Source organism: Cariama cristata, unplaced genomic scaffold (assembly GCF_000690535.1).
Source record: "Cariama cristata isolate BGI_N322 unplaced genomic scaffold, ASM69053v1 scaffold10329, whole genome shotgun sequence".
NCBI classification, from domain to species: domain Eukaryota; kingdom Metazoa; phylum Chordata; class Aves; order Cariamiformes; family Cariamidae; genus Cariama; species Cariama cristata.
Genome location: NW_009635240.1, coordinates 45,369 through 66,272, shown reverse-complemented (window position 1 = coordinate 66,272; position 20,904 = coordinate 45,369). Strand labels below are relative to the sequence as shown.

At 36.5% G+C, this 20,904-nt stretch overlaps 1 protein-coding gene across 1 annotated transcript in view; it reads left to right on the top strand.

The window, feature by feature from the left end:
• Window positions 1-294: 294 nt before the first annotated feature.
• Window positions 295-20,904, top strand: part of LOC104167248 (breast carcinoma-amplified sequence 3-like) — a gene marked incomplete at its 3' end in the record, with an annotated part of 54,492 nt that continues 33,882 nt past the window's right edge. Inside the window, exons 1-5 of the mRNA XM_009707450.1 lie at window positions 295-379; window positions 3,169-3,223; window positions 5,194-5,269; window positions 7,313-7,419; window positions 16,883-16,964. Coding sequence (XP_009705752.1) covers window positions 309-379; window positions 3,169-3,223; window positions 5,194-5,269; window positions 7,313-7,419; window positions 16,883-16,964 — 391 coding nt within the window. The remainder of the gene's footprint in view (window positions 380-3,168; window positions 3,224-5,193; window positions 5,270-7,312; window positions 7,420-16,882; window positions 16,965-20,904) is intronic.

Here is a 20,904-nt window from a genome sequence, read left to right as displayed (position 1 = left end):
AGTTTGAAGAAAATTTTCCACTTTATTATGCAGGTCCGTGTTCTTTTTCTGCTTTTACATACATTGCAGGAGCGGTAGTGATTGAGATACTGAAAAAAGAAGTTGGTTGTTTGGGATTTTTTTGGTTTTGTTTTTAAAAAGTGCTGTGAAGAGGCACAGTACCTCACAGGTTTGTATAAGTTAAGTTTCTTTCTTCAAGAGGTTTTTATTATCCTGAAGAGTATGTCAAGAACTAGTGTAATAAATAATTCTGATACAGATTTTTATTACAAAGAAATGTGTTTTGTACAGGTATCTGCAAAGAAACAATGGCAACAGAATCTCCACGCCGCCCTAGTCGATGTACTGGAGGAGTAGTTGTTCGCCCACAAGCTGTCACGTAAGCACGTTCTAGAAAAATAGCCTTTATTTAATTTTTTTTAAATTTTCTTGTAGAAGAAGAACCTAGCCTGAATTTTATTTCAAAGCCAGCTGTGTGTGCTTGTGTTGATAGTACAGTTTTGTTGCATTGAGTATTTTCCAATAAAATAATACAAACAGATGTTGCATTCCTGTCTCCTAGGACTGTGCAGGTCAAACTGGCTCCCTAAATGGGATGCTTTTCACTTATACACCAAAACATTCAAAGTTGTACAGTTTAAAGATGAACATATTGCAATGTTTTGTTGTTTGTTGACACAATTTTGCTTGCTGTACAAACACTACAGTAGCTGTAGGTTAGTGACTGCGGACTTCTTCCTTGCTGTTGTTTTTAATAATACCTTGTCACAAGGGTGAGTATATTAAAACATATAAGCCTGTCATTAAAGTCCTTCAGTAAGTAGAATTGTGGATTCTAATTTTTTTGCTTAAGAGAACAAAACCAAGAACAAAGGAAGAAGCTACCTCTCTCCAGTCAGAGCGCGTAAGAGACCATTTTTATGCTTGGGAATCCTTATTTTCATTGTGATCACATGAAAATACTTTCATGGCCAGAGCGCTTAGTAGTACTGTCTAGAAGGTTTATGGTCTTGTCTCTGTATGTTAAAGGATTTTTGTAGCAGCTTTTCTCTTTTCCTGGGGCTGTTTATTCTGCTGAATTGTTGCTGCAAAATGGCACCGTATTGAAATGTTCACCTGTACTATCAGTTTCAGTGGCTATTAGTTTGCCACTGGAGATAGCTGTGTATTTCGACATCAAGCTTCACTTTATTTTTACTAGGGAGCACAAGAAACTGATCTTTGTAACACAAAGTTGTGTTAGAGGTTTGTCTTACAGCCGTGTGATAGAATGAGCATTTTTTTGTGTTGCACAATTCCTCAACAAATGCATCTCTGTAACCATCTTTTCTTCAAAATACACTTTAAAAATACAATAATAGGAAAACACTGTAAGAATAAGATTATCTGTTCTTTTATTAAATATGGTGGCTTGTTCTTGAGGTACATATTTTCACTTCAAAAATGTCAGTCTTTCTGATGAGCGTTTGTGTGTGTTGAACAGCATGCAGCAGTGTTCTACTGCTTATGTTAAGTTCCTAGATTCTTACTAAGGGAAGATTTTTTTTTTTTGGTGGGTTTTGTTGTTGTATTGTTTGTTTTTAAGGACTTTAAAGATATCTTCCTGGGGGGTCTTTAAGTGCAGGAGGGATTTAGAGTACATACACTGAATAAAACATTTTCCAAACATCACCTTTGTTTCAAGATGTACTTGAGGGGGTGGGAAAAAAAAAGTACTTATTTAATGAGCTGAAAAATGAAGACAGTATGACTCTTGCTGGTAAGCATTCACATGAGAACTTCAAACACTGTATGTAAGACTATGCCTGTAGACAAGTATTATTGCTAGGTAATAAAGGGCTCTGGAGGTATACAAAGACAGTTTTGGTGACCTACATAAATCAAAGAAGAATCGGCGCTATAAACCACAGCTCATTTAGAAGGCCTCAGCTTAAAGCAGTAAGACAAACTTCGATGCAGTAATCCTTGGATTGCTGAACAAGATCTAGTTTTGTCATGAGTTGGAATAAGCTTTCTAAAATTTAAAACTCTATGGTTTAGATTTATCTTTGTTTTCAGAGAGGAGTCAACCAGTTAAGCTGATCCAGGTGTTGCAGCATTTGACTTGAAGTATCTTCTGTATTGCTGTGTATAGGGCAGAGTACTTGGTTCTTAAATACTAAACACTCCAATTTCTATTAAAAGTATGTTACACAGCACGATTTCAGAAAGCATATGCACCTTTGGACATTAAGAGTCTAGATTTCCTAGTTCACAATTTTTCTTTGTTGCTGTTAGACATCCTGAGTTAGCACAGGAAAAATTACTACCAATATAAAAATTAATTTGGGGGCTGCCAAAGCTGTTAGCTAAAGTAAATTTTTTTTAAGTGTCTCAGACTTTATGAAGATAGTTCTTGTTGCCAGCATGTTTCAGTATTACTCATTACAGAAAGCACAAACTTTTTGTGTAGTTTCAACACCGTCTGTCTAATACAGTCAGCCCACGTTGTACGTTGCTCAGTAGTTACACAAGAGACTCGCCGCTCATGCGGGGATAAGCTAATGAAAGCATTAGTTTAAATGTACTAGAACAAATGTATCTCACGCTGCACACTATTCTAAATCGTTGCTGCTGATGAACTTCCAATAAAGAATAAGCTTCCCAAGCTATAAAGTCTTATCTGAAAATACCTCTCCTTACTGTTCTTAGTCGAGTTTTTGTTCCATCTGCTGCCCTCCAAGTGCTACCACTTACTACATTGTTGTACATAATGCATATGAGGTCTTGCCCCACAAGGAGAGCTCCAGCCCTTAGCTTAAGTCCTCATCTTCATGTTGTAATACCCAAATCAAGTAGAAGAACACTGAAGAATAATTTCCAAGTGCCTGTTCTACTTCAGTCAGCCACTCTGATGTGGAGAACATGGTTTCTTTCTTGACTGTTACCTTTTAGCCTTTTCCCTCCAGCAGTTAGTTCATAAACAGGTATCACTTAGCTTTTTACAGACCTTTAGACCACTATTAATATTGTCAGAGTGTTTGGCAGTGTATTAAGTAACTGCATTGCATACTTAATGTTTTCCTTTGCAATAAAGATTGTACATGTTTTCTCTAGTGGTATGTCTTAATATATTCACGACCGTTTCTGAATTTCAGTGGTAGTTGAAATTTTCCTTCTGTTTTCAAGGGAACAGTCATATATGGAAAGCGTTGTCACGTTTCTTCAAGATGTTGTGCCACAGGTACGTGCAGATCTTTAAAACTGTTTTTTCAATGTACAAAGCAGTTGAAGTGTGTGTCAGGTGGACCAAAATATAGTTGAAAAAAGCCAGATTTTATTTTTTTGAATGTGAATCTTGAGACCCAGTTTTTGAAGGTGTAGGTCAGTTTTTGAAGGTCTGAAGGCCAGACCTACAGACCACCTCTGATAAGTAACAATTAAAATGAAAATCTTAGCTACGTAGAAGTTGAAGGATTGCAATATAAATAGCAGGAAGAAGATTGCAGCCTTTTCCTATGATAACTTTGGCAATAGAATAGTTGAGGAGGGGAGAGACGGCATAATACTTGCTCTGCCTCTTACAAATGTGTTTTTTCTGAGTTGTAGTCGGAAATCTAGTGTGTGAATCCTGGCTGGATTGGTGTTAGAACACCTTGGCAGACACCCTTTGTCACCTTTGCTTTTATTATTGGCTGAAAAGGAGGAAGTTTCTTTTGCCTCCTTCACTCCCCTTTTTTTATCTTGTTTCCTTAACTTGCCTCTGAATGCCCTAGTTGCTGTGGGACTGCAAAGCTCTGCCTATCCCCTTATGCTCCAGTGTGCTGAGTTTTGCAAAGCAGGTGTCCTTGCTCTGCTTTTTTTTTTTTTTCTTTTTTTCCTTCCCTCATTTCTGGGATCTTCCTCTCTGGAGCATAACAGTGATGCTTTATGTCTGCTCTTGGTCATAGTTTTTGCAGGTAGCAGCAGCATGCAACTGGAGTCATCGCTTCTGCACTGCCCTCAGGAGCAGAGGGAAACTAACTTTGTTTTGTTGCTCTGTGGGAAAGCTGTAGTCCATAGCAGAGGAGCATTGCAGCTAATTGTAGCCTCAGGAGACTATTTTGCTTCTTATTTGAAGGATTATCTCTGTTAGTCAGTCATGAATTTCCTCAATAGTAATATAAAATTTCCTCTCACTAGCATAAATTTGTGGAGTGCATTTTGGACTCACAGTCAAAATTAAAAATAGTCAAATTTTCATTTAAAAGATTGTTGCATTCCACACACACCCCCAGTTTTTCCCCTCTGTAGTTAAAAGATGCAGTCTGTGGTTTATTTTACAAATCAGTTTGCCTTGGAAGCATGGAACATGATTTGTTTTGAAAAGTAATACCCACACTTATTTTTTTAAATTTGTATTTTTAGTTCATGTTATTGCTTTTCTGGCATGTATAAAGCTCTTTTCATATTTAATCTAAAATACTGCACAGTATTTTGTTATAATTCATTTGGAAGTGATGGTATTGCTACTGTAGCTCACGTTCTTACTACCACAGTTTCTCCTGAGAACTGTAAAACTGGCAGTTTGGAAACACTGCAAGTCTCCTTCGCAGATTCTTTTTGTATCTCATCTTTTTATGGGAATCTGTAGAACACAGGACTGAAACATAGATCTGTTCTACTGGCATTACAGTTTATCCTCTTTTAAATGTCTATATTAAAGACGTGACAAATATAACTAAAATATGTCGGTAAAATAAACTATGTAGTAAAGGTCTCTTTCTTGCCTCAATCTTGCTTACAAAGCTTTTAAGTGAATTAAAGAGATTTTTAAGAGAAAAATGCCTTGCCTGCGAACTTCTAACATTGCTTTTAGAAGGCATGTGCAACGCTAAAGTTAAAAGATTGTAGAAGCCACTGTATTTTAGCCTGACTAAATTTCTGTAAGTCACATGGCATTTCTAACCTGCTCCTGAAGACTTATTGCTATGTATGTCTTGTGATTTCTACATTAGTAAGTGATGTTACGCTTGTTGAGTTATATTTAGTATGGTATATGCTGGTCACGGAACCATTTGTTTTTGAAAGAAAACCTCACAGGAATACTGGTGACAATAAGATGCACATACCTCTGTTTTTCTTTTTTAACTTACATTCCCTCCTGTGGTCTATAGATGGAGAAAGCGGGGAAATAAACCTTCTTATTTCAACCCCTTTTTGCTTTTTGTCCAGGCCTACAGTGGTACCCCACCAGCAGAAGAAAAGGAGAAGATCGTTTGGGTCAGATTTGAAAATGCAGATTTAAATGGTATGACTTCATTTTCTCTCACTTATTTTTGTGATTTTTTTTTTGTGTCCATGTACAATAATTTTAGTCAGCTGTATCAGTAAGCATTGTTGCTTCAAAATGAAGTATTTCATTTCCCTGTTCTAGATAGGCTAAATTTTAAGTGAGTGCTGCACTTTTGTTCAGTATCTACCAAATGGAACAAATAGGCCTTGTGACTTCATCTGAAGGCAAACGAACTCTTGCTTAGGAAGAGGGGCAAATAAATCCATTTTTTTTTCCTTAAGGTAGTTGAAAACAAAGCCTAGAACTGAATTCATTTCATCTACTGTTTGATTTCAAAGCCAGATTAGCTAATCCAGTCCAGATCCCAGATATATATTCAGTGGTGTGGCAGAATTCAGAGACAGAATTTACTCTGAAAGGAAGCTACTGTTTGATTTCAAAGCCAGATTAGCTAATCCAGTCCAGATCCCAGATATATATTCAGTGGTGTGACAGAATTCAGAGTAACCTAGAAAGGAAGAGCAATTGAGTAAAATGAGCAGGAGATTCCGTGATGTCTTTCAGGGAAATAATAGAGCAAAGCCACAAAATATTCTTAAAATGTAACTTATCACTTCCAGTGTATCTTAATAAATCATCAGGGAAGACAACTGACTGAGTGCAGAAAACAGATCCCCAACCTTTTAAAGAGAAAGTGGTGGTTGTTACGAGCTTTTGCGAAGAGTATCAAGTAGATCCTCACTTAAGATTTGAGCTGTTTTACCTGTCTATCCCGGTTATCTTTTTTTTGACTAAGGAAGATTAGGGACTGAATGAGAGATGGTTGAATGCTGCTGTCAGGTAGTTACTTCTTGACCTAACTGAACATCTTGGAGTTGCTTGTGGTGTGTTGTATGTGTGCTTGTCGTAGCTGGGGAACTAAGGGACCTGCCTTCTAGAGAATGCTGGATTTAAGCCTTTCAGCAAATTGCTGTTTCTTGTCTGCCGTCTTGTTTTCCTGTTTAGAGCTCTATGGTAAAGGCTCATTCTTGTCTCAGATGAAGTAATAGCAACCATAGCCAGAGCTGTGATGGGGAATTTTCAGCCTTTCCAAGAGGTTAATAGGGAAGATTATATGTTTTCCAGCTGTTGAAGTGGCACAGAGGCCGGCAGTTCATAAATTTGTGGTTATTAGAACTAGAAAAGGCCTATCAACCTGTATGTGGCATTGTGTCCAGCTTTAGGCCAGTTAAGGTTTGTTTGCTTGTGGGTTTGTTTTCCTCATATGTTTATTTTTAAAAAATCTCAGGCATTCCCTCTTTAGATTCTTTACTACAGTGTAACAAAAACTCTTTAGAATAGTCTTCAGAATCCTTCATATTCTGTTTAAATTTACTTTTATACAGCCTAATCTGATTGGGCCTGAATACATCCTCTTTCACCATCCTAAATATTTCCTCTCCTTCAATGCTTGCATGCTTGCAGTGAGCTTTTGTTCATTCTGTCGTGGTTGAAAATGTAGTTTCAGAGGGCTTTACTCAAGAAAAGCTTAATATTTTTTGATTATTATGTCCTGTAGCACTTTTCTTCCTGGGAATTTTCTTCTTTTGGTAAGGTTGATTACTTAGTAATCAAAGATTAATTACATAGTATCTAGAATTAGTTTTGACCAGTCTGTGCATTTGTAATTTCTGTATTTGTTAATATTTATTTTGTTGGTCCTTTGCAAATTTTTCTCTATTTGAAGTGTTTGCCATATTTTGTTAATCATTGGAGAAAGAATTACAGAAGTTTTTGGGGTATTTAGTGACAACCCACATTGTAATCCAGAAAATTTTTCACCGTCATTTTAAATTCTAATGCTTTCTAACCTCTCTGTGAAACTTTAACAAATCTGTTATGTTTGCCTAAAAGAATCTATTTGAGTATTGTTCCAGCATAAAAATTTAAACCACTTTGCTTGCTTTTACTTATGGCAACAGAAACATGCACTGAGAAAATGCAATCTAGTATAATTGACACCAGCCATAGTTGATCCTAACTTGTTAATAACAGCTTTGATATTTAAACCCAATTTAGATACATCAAGGAATATGGAGTTTCATGAAATACATAGCACGGGGAATGAACCACCATTACTGCTAATGATCGGATACAGTGATGGAATGCAAGTGTGGAGCATACCTGTAAGTACAGAGTTCACTTCTGTGCTGAAGCTTTTTTGTTTGTAGTGTTGTGTTATTACTTTACTTTTAATTTCTCTTATTGAAGTGGAAAGAGCTAATGTTTACCGTCAATATCATATGGTTTCTATGTAATATGCCTATCTTAAGATTAATACTGAGCATAGATCAAACACTTGAATTCATGTACCTTCAGATTTGAGGGCTTTTTACAAATTATTTCTGTTAAGTAAATTTTCAGAGTTGAATTGGGAGTAGTGTTTGACATTATGGAATAGTTTGTATCCCAGAAAGGACAGAAATCTTTTTAACCTACAGAAAGGGATACGGGCGGAAAAATATGAAAAGAATTTGTTTGTACCAGGAATGCAAGTATGACAGTATTAATAGTATTTTACAATCACATGTTTGTCATGTACATGATTTGCAATTTTAATTTTATTAAAGTGTATGTGTGCATATGGGTTTGATTTCATGCTGTCATACACACACCCTGCAGTTTGTGTTTCAGAGTGGTTTATGAGCACATGGTCTTAATTTGGGGAATTTCCCCCAAATTTCTTGAAACTACAGAATAAAGTTTAATACAGTAGGTCATAAACTTCTTAACTTAAAAAAAACCAAATTGCTTATAGCACCCTGTCCTTCAAAATAATGTAGAGAGGATGGAGTTCTTTCCCTTTGTAAAATACATTGTTTTTTTGAGAAATGTGTGTATTTTTTTAATAACTTTTTGGTTGGCTGCGTAGGATGTGTTTATATGCCAGTAGCTTAGTATAATAGAAAATGATGTTAATTTGTGCACCAAAAGTGAAGTTAAATTGAGTTTCACTGGAGTGTGGGAGAGCTGGTTTTTTCCCCCCCCGATTGCATATTGTTAGTTGGAGACAAGGAAGAAAAGGAACTGCTGAGCTTTTACATTTGAAGGAGAGTTTAATAGAAATGGAGTAAGACCTAGTATACTTTACTAGAGTTCAGTATTTGTAACTTTTTACTGAGATTTAGGAACATTTTAACCAAAATATAGGAAATCTTATCTGCTTGTATGCCCTGAGAAACTACATCTAATTCTAACTTTCACAGCTTTATTTTTAATGGAGCAAAACAAATCTTTGGATTGTTTTTGTATTTTACCTTTTTAGAGCAGAAGTATGCATGACCTAGCAAAGCTAACGTGTCTGCTCTGTTTGTTTGTTTGTTTTTTTTAAATCTGCCTTTACACTGGTATGACTTTGAATACTAAGAATGGATTTACAGTATGTAATTAGTTTTGTGCATTATTTTGAAGACTGATCAGTTTTATATTAGTGTAAAAATCAGATTATTAAAGTGGTTGAGAAAGGCTTGGCTTTGTTCTTTGAAGTGTATTACAGAAAACCAGCATTAGGTGTCACTAAGATACTGAGCGAAGAGAGGAAACCCCCGGCAGCGGTACCAGCAGTTCTGGCACAAGCTCATCAGTTAGTTAGGGTGCTGTGCGTAGTCACATAGGCTTAAGCTAAAGGATTTTTATAAAGCATCTTACTTTATCCTGCTGTTTCTTATCCAAATGAATGCGTGCTTGCTGAAAAATGTATAGAAGAACGTTTTGTTGACTTGGGGCTTGTCCTGGCCACGCTATGTTAAGAGTAGCTTTGTGTCTAGCAGAGATTGTTTTTGGTTCTCCCCCCCCCCCCCCCGTGTTCGCGTGTGTGCGACATGGCCTTGCTTTGTGGTTAGGTGAGAGTTCTGCGCATCCCTCCTAAGTGGCTTTCTGTGTCTCAACGAAGGCGTGTCTGCCAGAGCTATCTGTATCAATGCCCTTGAGAAATGCTGTGTGGGATGGGATCTTACATGTGTAAAGAGAGCAAGAATGAAAGACAGTTTCAGTTCTTTGGTACGTGAACGCCTTGGTGTAACCTCTTCTGCATTAACTGTCTGCATTCAAACTCATACCCCATGGTACACTGCAGTAAACATGAAATAATTTGATGGAGGTTACTAACAAATGACAACTTAAACTGCTACATTTATCCTGGTTTATGTGTCTGAATTAGCCACAAGTTAGGCCACGGAATACCTGATGTCACCTTCTTTTTCAGTAGGATGATACAGCCAGGTTGTCTTCCCCCCAGCCTCCCCCACAAGTGTATTTCACATCTTCATAATACCTAGATTTTCATAGTATTTAATATTTTAGGAAAAATAAGAGAAATGAAATTGCAGGACAGTTTCTCTTAGTGGTGTTCATTTTTTACAGAGGTGTTTTTAATGAGTGGGAAGGAAGTCCAGTCAAATGGAAAAATGCCAAATGTGGAACTATTTTACCATCCATCTTAAGAATGTCAGCTGTAGAGATATTGCATCACTTTGTCTGCTCTTCATTTGTATATTCTGTGAAATTCAGAGAGCACATCCAGAGAGGTACAGCTTTGACATACGCAGTTTGTATGCATTAGTATAATTTCAGTGTTGGAATGGTTCCTTTGTTAGTAAGATCATCTTGGAGAGTTTCTCAGGATGATAGTCTTTAACATCAATTTGAAATATCTTTTCAGAGCAGGATTTGTATATCCAGCAAATTTGGAGGTAACATAACCTGGGTTTTTTTGCGTGTTGTTTCTTCATCTTATTATTTTACTCAGACTAAGTAAGCAAAAAAAATTTGGCAGTTGTGAGACTGAATATTTAGAGTTTATTTGGCAACACTTCTTTGTGTCCTTTGGTATGGGTATTACACAACCCTTTCTTCTTGATCTAGCTGAGTATTTAGCTTGTAATTAAGCAATGTTATTCCAGTTAAGAAAAAAGCCCCGCATCTCTATAGTTTAAAAACCTTTCAATCTGAAAAAGCAACAATTTGACATTTATGTGAAAATCTACTCAGCAAGGCTATTATCTGTAGCGTTGTGCTTTTTATTCTTACAATTGAACCTCTATTCAGCACTTAATAAAGTAATGTGTTGCAGGCAGTCCAGTTTGTGTCTGAGTGATTATGAAGTGTTTATGACAGCTTCTAAGCTGACACTCTCCGTAATGGTGTTACATTGACTTCTAAACACCTTCACAGTCTGCCTCCAGGAGTGTGTGTCTCTCTGCAGTCTGAGTGGTTTCACATTAACATCTCCTTGGAGTAAGATCTTTGACTACAGAAGTGTTACTTGCAAATGGAAGATACCATTAGGGCTGCTTCAAAGGACTGAAATAATGTTTGGACTGCTGGGTGCTGAAGTAACGGCTGGGGTTTTGAAGTGCAGCGTCTAAATCTGTATTGCATAAGAAGCGGAAGGTGTCCATCCAAATGACTTTTCTTTGATCTTTGTTTTGAAATGGGGGTGGGAAGGTTAAAAGTGTTCTTAAAATATGCCTCGCTAAGTGGGGAGAAATCTGGGAATATACAAAAGTATGACTAGAAGTTCCTATTTGATAATTGTGAAGTGTAGTTTTGTGTTTTATTTGGAATTTGCTTTTCCCTTGGTCCTAGTTTCAAGTTTCAAATACAATTGGAACTGGTTTCTGCCTGATGTGGTTTCCAAGTGTCTGTTCTAGATGTTCCTGTTCAGGGAAACGCATGTTGGCTGGTTTTGTGGCAGATAATTTTTTTTTTCATTGTATGCTGGAAGTTTCACAAGTAGAAAAATAATCTTAATTTAATGGTTCATATTACAATTAGAAAAGAACAATCAAGCTTGAGCTGAATAAAGTAGGAACCACTAAAGGGAACTTGTAATAACAAGCACAGATGTATATTTAGCAAAAAATATGTAAAGGCGATGGTATGATGATGCTGCCACAGACTGACGAGATGCGTCAGCCCATACCGCAGGTGACTTCCATGTGGAGACCTTTGGCATGCAGAGGACTCGTTGAACAAGGATGGCATCACACACTGCCATTTCTCCACTGCCAGACCTCAGTTTTCTTTAAATGCTGCTGTCAATAATACTATGATTTTTAAGTTGTTAAAACTGCAGTTCTACAGCAGATGATGTGTATGTGTGGATGTATAGATGGATGTATATGGTAAGTCATGCCGGTTCCATTTTGTTTTCTCAACTGTTTGTCAAAAGCCCTGCCTGCTGGGGTTTTGATGTGGTGGTCTTTGTAGTTCTTTCTCCTTTGTAATTCTTCCCCCTTTTAGAGCTGGGAAAAGGCCTAGTCACTTACCACATAGGAAGCTGCAATCCTTCCCCTGTCCAGGCCTCCTCCTGACAGAGGGTGCCACTGTTAAGGCTTGTATTAGCCACTTGGAAAAATGTAGTAATGACCTGACCTAGTAACCCTGAAAAGTGACTAAGGACTTTACAAAACATCTATGCAAATCATTTGTTGAGGCTTTGTATTTTTTTTACACTGAAGATGCTAGCAGTGTGTAAGAAATTTTCTGATTTTACACTGGTTAAGTGACTGCAGAACTGTTGGAAGGATATTTTTTTAATTATGATTCATATCATACCCTACACCAGTTGGAAAAAAAAAAAAGCATGTGCAACAACCTTTGAAAAGGCTGTGGTGAGAGGTATCTTTTTTTTTATGGGAAGAGTCCAAACGGCATTTCATGTAGCTCCCCTTGGATGAAGTCAGAGCTAAAATGGAGACTCATGAAGGGAGTTAGTACCCATATTATACCTGCTTCCAATATTGTCTGCCTTGTTCTTGTCTCTGTGTAGAAATTGAGTGATTAAAACCCATGCAGAATTGTCCCCAAATTAGAATTTTGTAGGGAGCCTGCACCCTGGTCATGCTAAAACTCCTCAAAATGTATGACAAATAAAGTGAGAACATTGAGGAAACTGTAACCAAAACCATTTGTAAGCTTTCATTTGTTAAATTCAGTTAGCATTGTCATAATTTTAAATGCTAGGTGCAATTTCATACTTAATTTAATCACTAGAGTAGGTATCTGTAACATTTCTTGAGCATCTAAATTCTTGTAATCTCTAGATAATTATGGAGTTTTGTTTTGAATGAAAAAGCAGACTATTTGAATTTTTAAACTAACGTGATAAAATTTGTCCTTTTACTTACAGTCCTTCATTACTCTATCAGTAGCGAGATGACTGGTAGTAGCCTTTAACCCAAATGACTGTCAAACAATATTTTATGGTGGTATCTGTCAATTGCTTATTGTCATATTGTAACATCGTATCATGATATCTATATCATATTTAAAATATATATCAGGATATTGAGGGGAAAAAAGCCAACAAACTCCTCATACTTTCCATTTGCTCTATGACAGTTTTTTAATATACAAGCAGTTTCCTTTTATATAGTTGCACAGTAGTTAAGCGTTGAATTTTGAACTCAGTTTTGTTTCAGTTTGATGTATACTTGACTTTTTTTTTTTCACCATGTGAAAACCATTTTCTATGGTTGGAAACTATTAGTTATCCTTAGTGTGAACAAAACTTCCTTTGTTCTGTTTTTCTGGGTGCAAACTGGTATGCTCCAAACAATAAAGCACTGTCATCAAAAATTAACCAGTGCTCCAGGTTTCTGGTCTGTCTTATTTTAAGCAGTAGCTCAAGACGTCTATGTGGAGGAGAGAGGAGTTCTTTTTTTCAGTCTGTCATTATTGGAAGAGAGTGATGAAGACTTCATGGGGCCGGGTTTTGAATCGGCGTGTTCTTTGCTTTCAGCCTTCCATGTAGGTCTGGGGCTTGTGGTTTGATACTAGGCTCTGGGAAACCTGAAATGTTCTATCAGACCAGCTTGGAGCCGTCATTTTGGATTCACTCTTTTATAGAATGAGTACCTGAAGCTGCTTTTATAGCTCAATATTCAATTCTTGAAACCTGTTTGGAAATATTCTTGGCTTTTGGAATGGGAAAGAAAAACTTTTAAGAGCTTTGAAAGCTGCCACAGGGACTTGCTACTTAGCTGGATCAAATCCAAAATGGCAGCCACAGCCTAGTTTCTTCACAGGTGCTTTTTGAAGAATTTAGAGCTCTGTTTTCAGTTCATGTAGTCTATTTATATTTTGTCTGTGCTTGTGAGACTGTGTAGCTCAAGAGACTGGTAGTGGGATGTGGAGCCTTTTACTTACACTTGCCAGCCCACATCTCACCCAAACTGGCAGTGACAAAGTTGTTAGCCATTTTAGTGATGGGGCTGGGCTTCTGTTAAATGTAGGTCCTTGTCCCACTTCAGTTCCTAGTGGAGTAAGTGCCCCATTCACAGAAAAGATGGGCTGTCCATGTTGGGTGTCTCAGGAGTGAGATAAGGCCTGAATGGGCAGGAAGATGAGACTATATAATCTCTCTACCCTGAAGATGGTGCTTTCAGTCAAAATGGCTACATGTGGGCTCAGCAGTGGTAATAAAGTTTTATGTTTTATATAGATAAATGAAGGGCATTAGCATTAACCACAGTTAATTCAGAGTTTTTCAAGACTGCAAATAGCAGAACCTTCTACTGGTGGTAGTATTGAAAAAAACTGAATCGTAAGTCAAAGAAAATCTTGAACTTTAAAGCCCTAATGCATTTTTCAATGCTAAGCAAACCAGAGGAACAGCCAAGTTCTTAAAATTCACGGCATACAACAAAGTCCAATGCCTTCTATGATTTCATGTTTCTATAGAACAGTGAAGGACACACAACTTGAAAAAAATCGTTTAAGAAAACTGTTATTTTATGGAGCTATGGTAGATTAAGTATTAGTGTTTCGATTTGATCCATGTTGTAGTGTCATACCCGGATTTTTTTGTAAACTTTTTTGTGCCTTTTACTGAATTTGGCGTATTCTTTGTAAATGAGATGCCAATGGTTGGGTGGCATCTTGTATTTTCATTACAAAATGTACAGTGGGGGTATGTCTTAAAATTTGCTCCTTTTTGGCTTCCAGGAGTCAGCAACTGCTAAGTACATGAGCTGTACAGATGACTGAAGTTACCTGAACATTTACTTGCTTTTTTCTTAGTTCTACAAAGTTTCCGCTTTCCTGGGGAAAAAAAAGAATCCTACACAGACTGAAAGGAAAGGACCTGTTACACTAGAGTATTGAACATTACAGTGGTCTCAGAACAGGAGCTAACTACCTATAATCTCATCTTTGTCACTGTCAGATCCCATGGCTTTGGTTAGTCCATTTAACCTTTCTTTCTATAATTTCTCCCCAGTATAAAATGGTAAAATAGTTAACTTTCAAATAATGAATATTAATGATTAGAAAGTAAAAGCATTATATGCATAAAAAGAGCTGGACTGGGATTTTCATGTTAGGTGCTGAAGTACAAATAAACTTCATTTGTATTTGTACATTTTTAGGCTTTTCTTTGAAAATCTCAACTTTAAACTATATCAGGTCTTGGCAGCACAGGCTAAATAAGCGTGCTCTCTGGAGTTCAGGGTATTTAAGAGCAGAAAGTGAGTTAAGAAGGTTTGGCCTTCTTAGTGTATCTTGCATTTGGGACTATAACTTTATTTGAAATAGATTGGAGTTAGAGCTGATCTGCTGGCATAGTTAAAAAGTAGGAGGAGGTGACTGAATTGGGTTGGATTATTTTATGTGAATCACTTCTTCCATACTTTTGTTATGCTAGTTCTTTTCCCTCTTGTTTTCATAGCCATTGATGTCCATACACATGTGAAACAGCGTAATCATGATTTGGGGGCGGAGAGGGGGAATCTTTAATTGCCAATAATAATAGTTCCAAAGCCTTGTATTTTTCTTCTTCGTAATTTCCTCCTTTCCCTTTTCATAGAGCTGGTGCGTTCTGCTGGATAGAAAACGTGCTGCTGTCTTAATCTTTTTTCATCTCTTTATTACTCTCTCTCTTTCTCATTTGCTGCTTAGCTGTGCTCTACTGTTTTCCAAGCTGTCTTTTCTGGATGCAGATGTTTTTATCTATGTGCTTTTTTTCATACTGCATTCCGAACTCCTGATCAGTTAAAAACAATCAGCAAACCTTTACTGAGTTGATTTCTGATCATCGTTCTTTTGTCTTGTGTGGAATCTGGTCAGCAAGCTCTTCAGAGCAGAGGCCTCTAGCTGTCCCTGAGGGAGAATTAAACTTGTTTTGCAAAAGCTGGAGTACTACAATGTTGTGTGTTGTTCAGATGATGCTGCTAGCTGGAAGAGGAGAAGCCTCTATGATTGGAACATCTGCCTAATAAAATAAGAGCAGGGTAGATTAAGGGATTAATTCTCATATTGATTACAGTTTTAAAACTGTTGTGTCCATCAGGAATAATTCTGATTGTATCGTTAACAGTAACGTTGATTCATTCCAATGTGGGACTGCTAGCTGGCTAAGAATGTTATTTCCCCACGTTTGTGTAGCTTGAATGTTATTCTAGGTGTAACATGGAAAAGCAGTAGTTCTCTACATTCTGTGTTTACTTACTGTGTACAGAATGATGGGCTACCTCTGTAGTAAGTAGGGGTTTCAAAGTAATCTTACGGAAGACTTGTGCTTCAGTGGGGTAGGCTTCATTCTGCCCATGTTATCTGAAGCAGTGATAATAAATAATGAGGCTCAGGGTTAAGACTGGAAGTAAGCTAAGAGTCTTAAGTACTGTACTTATGACTTGTTGGTCAAACAGTAGTAGTATTTTAACTTTTCGAATGTGTGAGCTGAAGTGCGGAAAGAAATGGGAACAATCACAAAATGACGTTTCAAAAAGTTAACTTGTATTTGTAGTTTATTGATTCATAAGAACCTTGTTCCAAATTGTGTTCTCTTCTAATGTTGTAAACTTCTTGTTTGGCAAAACTCTATGCCAACTTGTTGGCTGCGTTGTTAGTCTCATTACATCTGTTTTAAATTGTTGGTTATTTGGAAATGAGCTTCATAATGTTTGCCATTTTCCCCGAAGTTTGATGTTCTGTATCTGATCCATTACCAGGCAGTTATGAAAATGCATTCTGACTGACCATTTACAGGAAGTCTGGAAATTCTTCTTAACTACTTGTGGTTTAATCTTTTCAAGATTGCCATTAGTGACAAGCTTAGTTAGTTTGACCCCCTATTTTTAAAGATAATTTTCACACCTGGAGAATATGGAATATACCAATATATCAAAGTCTCTGGTCTTTTACCACCACCGTTTGCCACTCTTGTTCATAGGTTAGTCACCATTTTTTTTTTAGAAATGCGATGTAGCGTTGTAGAATGTACTATGTAGAATAAATGCCTATGTTTGAGATTCCTTACACTTCTGTGAATTTTAGTCAGCAGTCAACTTCAGGTCTTGTTTCTTCTAAAAAGTGTGTAGTCATTAATAGTAGATAGTGCTAGTATCTCATTCATGCAGTCTAAGACGTGTTTTTAGAGGCAGGCCATTTTTGTTGCTATAATTTGTGTTATTCAAGACTTGTAAGATATACTCTCATTTAGAGAAATTGCAGATGGTTGGTTAGAAAGGCAATGTCTTACCCACTTTCTTACCTACCTTTCATACAATGTCTTTCTACCGACTTTCTTACCTACTAAATATATATATTTTTTTTACATTGTATATTCATAATCCATATATTTTGCAGATCAGTGGGGAAGCTCAGGAACTCTTTTCTGTCCGCCATGGTCCAGTTCGAGCTGCACGGATTTTACCAGCTCCACAAATCAGTAAGTATATATTTATATGCTTTGTAATGAAGCATAACTTTTTTTTATTTTTATTCATAATAACTTTCTACAAGTAATATTTACTACTTTTTTTCTCCTACTCTGTAGTCCAGTTGTTTCTCCAGTTTCGTCTTCAGATTTTAGCTTTGATGCTGCTTCCTTTGTGTTTTAGAGGATATCTAGGTTTGTGTGTGCTCAGAGATCAGCCCAGCGATGTTAATGATTCTGTTTGGAAATGTTTATTATCAATATTTTATTGCTATAAAATAATATTGAAATTACTTTTTTTATAGCAAGGCAGTGCCTGATAGCAGTAGATCTAGAAATTATTAATATTTATTAAAAACTCCTATTATAATAGTGCATTGTAAAGTCTATTCATAATGTGATGCCCTTCTAAACTCTTAAACTCTTTAGAAGAAGGGTAGTATGGTTTTGGGTTTGGTTTTTTTTTTTATTACCCATTCAGGAGCTGAAACTGAGGCAATGTAAGTAAGATAATGCAAGAAGTAGTTGATCTAAGTAATACAGTTTGTACAAAGAGAAAATGTCATTTTCTGATTATTTAAGTATTTTATTTATGAAGAAAATACTTGGTATTTTCTAAGCTGTGAAATGATCTAAATAGTCTCCTAGTGCATCCATTAAGTTTAGCAATTGCAGCTTTTTAAAAGGTTTTTAAAAAAGGCTGCTTTTCCACTCCAGTAAAGATAACAAGACAATGACATTTGTTTTTTGGGGTGGTACTAGCTTCTAGTTTGTCCTCCTTCTGCTTATTTTCTGTAAACTTTATTCAAACAGTTTGAACTTTTTAGTGGTTGGACTTCTATCGTGATCCCTTGAGTGCCGATAGGCACCTCCTCTCTTTTACTACTTAGGTACTGTTTTATCAAATTCTAAGACAAGCTGCTTAGTTTAACAGGATTGTTTCAGAAATTCTGAGTTAATTCCCTGGAAGACCTTGCTGCAAAATTTAAGCAACTATGCATGAACAAGCGAATTCCTTTAAAAAGCAACACTGTTCAATCTAAATAGAAAATCTGATTGTAGACTACTTAAACCTTTAAGATCTGTTGGTGTCCTCGTTAGTTTTTGGTTTTGTCAACGTTTTACTTATCCACTGTCCCTGAAACTTTAACTGGGTGAGCTGTTCTGCACAGCTGCTGAGTGGTATTTCTAGTCTAAATTGGTTGCCATGTTTTACTTTGTAGATGAAAAGAATGTGCTTCTAGTATGACGAAGGTTTTTTGGCATTATACTGGATTACAAATTTTAGTAGTATATTATGAATTAGTGAACTCAAAAATATAACCTAAAATCTAATTGTTTAAATTATTAAAAAAGTAGTAAATTATAATCATTTTGAGTGTTTCAAAGAAAGTAAGTGAAGAAAGTTAAAGGTTTAATGGACACATTTTATATTGTCTCCGTGATTTCCTGAGTGGAGGAATATAAAAAGGATGGGTATATGTGGTTCTGTAACTCTCTTATAGGTTAAAGTAACTTAAAGCAAAATACTTCACAAGCATGTTGTGCCTTTTATTCTGTTTATGGGAACACTGCATAATTCCTCATGAGCTATGTTTTTTTTGCTATGATGTGTGTCATTAAGTAATGGGTGCCTATGCCCCTTGTTCTCTCAAAGAAAAAAAAAAAAGGAGAAAGAAAAGTGGAAATGGCAATGAAAATGAAGTAAATTAATTGAAGAACCTCTAAGTTCTGTTTTTTTCTGATAGTAAAATAGTGCTTCCTGATTTTTCACTCTAGTAAGTTACACTGCTTATGAGCTCCTTCAAGCAGTTACTGTCTTTCTGTCTCTAAATTGCATATATTTAGCATCTGACAATGATAGTTGTTACATTAGAAAACTATTCAAATTAGCTCATATTAAATTAAGCCAAACCTTTTAAAAACATGTTTTGGTCTCTCTTTACATGGCTTGGTTTAAATAAATCTTTGATTAAAGGTACATGAATGCATCATTGACCAGTATCTGGAATCAGATAAAAGTAAAGCTGTAATAAGAGGCCTTAGATAACTAACACATGAGCTTTATGATTCTGAACAAAATAAAAGGAATTTGTAAAGGAGAGGCTGATTACCATCAGTAGGCTCAAACACTATTTTACTGTAAAGCTGTAAAAAGGGAATTATTGAAAATAGGACTCTCTTGGTGGATGGATTTGGCACGTTCCTAGAAACAGATCCTAGTTTGTGATAAGAAGCTCATTCCCAGGTGTGAAAGGAAAGCTCATGGTTTTAACTTGGTGACTTTACAGTAGCAGAACTTAATAGTTTGTCAACTATTTTGTTAAAATACTCTAGTCCTTTGATGTTAGATCGTCTGCTGCATCATGTGCTTCATAGCATAATAAAGCATTGTTTCAAAAGAGTTATTTCATACAGGCTTATTTCATGCAGGCTTATTGCGAAGGAGACCTCCTCAAATCTGATTTAGCAGGTTATAAGTGGTCCTAGTAGCAGGAACGTGGTGCGGTATCAGGAGCTGGCCTTGCACGCTGCCAGCTCAGATCTGGTGAGGTTTATTAGTTCAGGCTCTGTGCCACGCTAGAGCAGTTGAATGGCTCCTGGAACTGTTCTGACCTGGCAGCTATACTGCAATGGTTGTGCAGGGTTTTGTCTGAGCTAACAAACTAGGCAAGACTTGACCTGGCCCAGCACTGCAGCACTTTGATGTCTCTGTGTCCATGGCATGGTTGGTCTGCAGCCTGGGTAAGATGTCCATAAAGAACTGAGATTTCTGTACATAACGCTGGAAAATGTAGACAGTAACTCTTCTTTATGGACAGAGAATATCCACTGTTGCCTTCAACAGTAGATATGGCTTTGATTATTTTCTATATAAATGACCTTTTTGGAGACTGAAGGTTTACACTGTGACCAAATTTTGGACTTGAGAGAGGAGATAAAAATATTCAGAATATGAGAACATCTCTCTCTGGATGCTGTTGGTCTTAGAAATAAGAACACTAAGTCCTGGCACTTTGTGTGCCACATGCTGCGCTATCTGCTGAGCCATCTGGTTGGCACAGCTTTTTAACTTGTCTAGCTCTTCCTCACTTTCAAATCTGAATGCTGTGATTGAGTTTAGTACTTCTATGTATACAGGTGTCTGGTTTGCTGGGCTCTGGATTTTTCTGTCTCTTCAGATAAAACAAGCATGCAAAGATGTGTTTGAAGATAAATTGATGTGACTTGGTGATTATTAGAAGGAAGAAAATGTTAAGTGGTAAACACAAAACAAAGCTGGAATGCTGCCAGTTAAATTTAGCTACCCTTCTCTGTGAAGAGGAAACTACAGTTGGTAACATCATTGTAGTTAATGACAGTGAGAGAACCAAGCAAAAATCAGGGTGTATTAACTGCCGCCTCCTCCATTTTGTAGGATTCAAATTTGTGATGTCCTCGCTACTACTCGAGTTACTCTGTATTGGGCTTCCTCTCACACAATGCCTAATGGCTCTCTTTAGCCGCACTAACCTAATTATTCATATTCTTTGTTCAATATGTTTTCTAATTTTTCACCACTTCCTCTAGATGATGCTTTCTCATTTTTCTGAGGTAACTGACTGCCTGAATGTGTACTTGTAGAATTGAAATGATATGAGTTTGAGTTCTATATATGACTAAGTATTTTGTCTTGGATATTCCTACATTTGTCTTGTGCTTTTTCTCTTTTGATCAGCATTTCTGTGATGTTTATAGAAACATTAAAACTGTTACTTACTTAGGTTTTCTGTAGTAGTGGTATGTTCTTTGGCCTATGAAGTCACTAATAGAAAAATTCAGAACTCTTCTAGTATTTTTAAAGACTTGTTGTATTTTGATTTAATTTTGAGGTCTATTGCATATATACTTCTGAAATCAGTGCTAAGGAAATAATAATGTTTACTTCAGATATCTTTGCTATTCTTTTCCC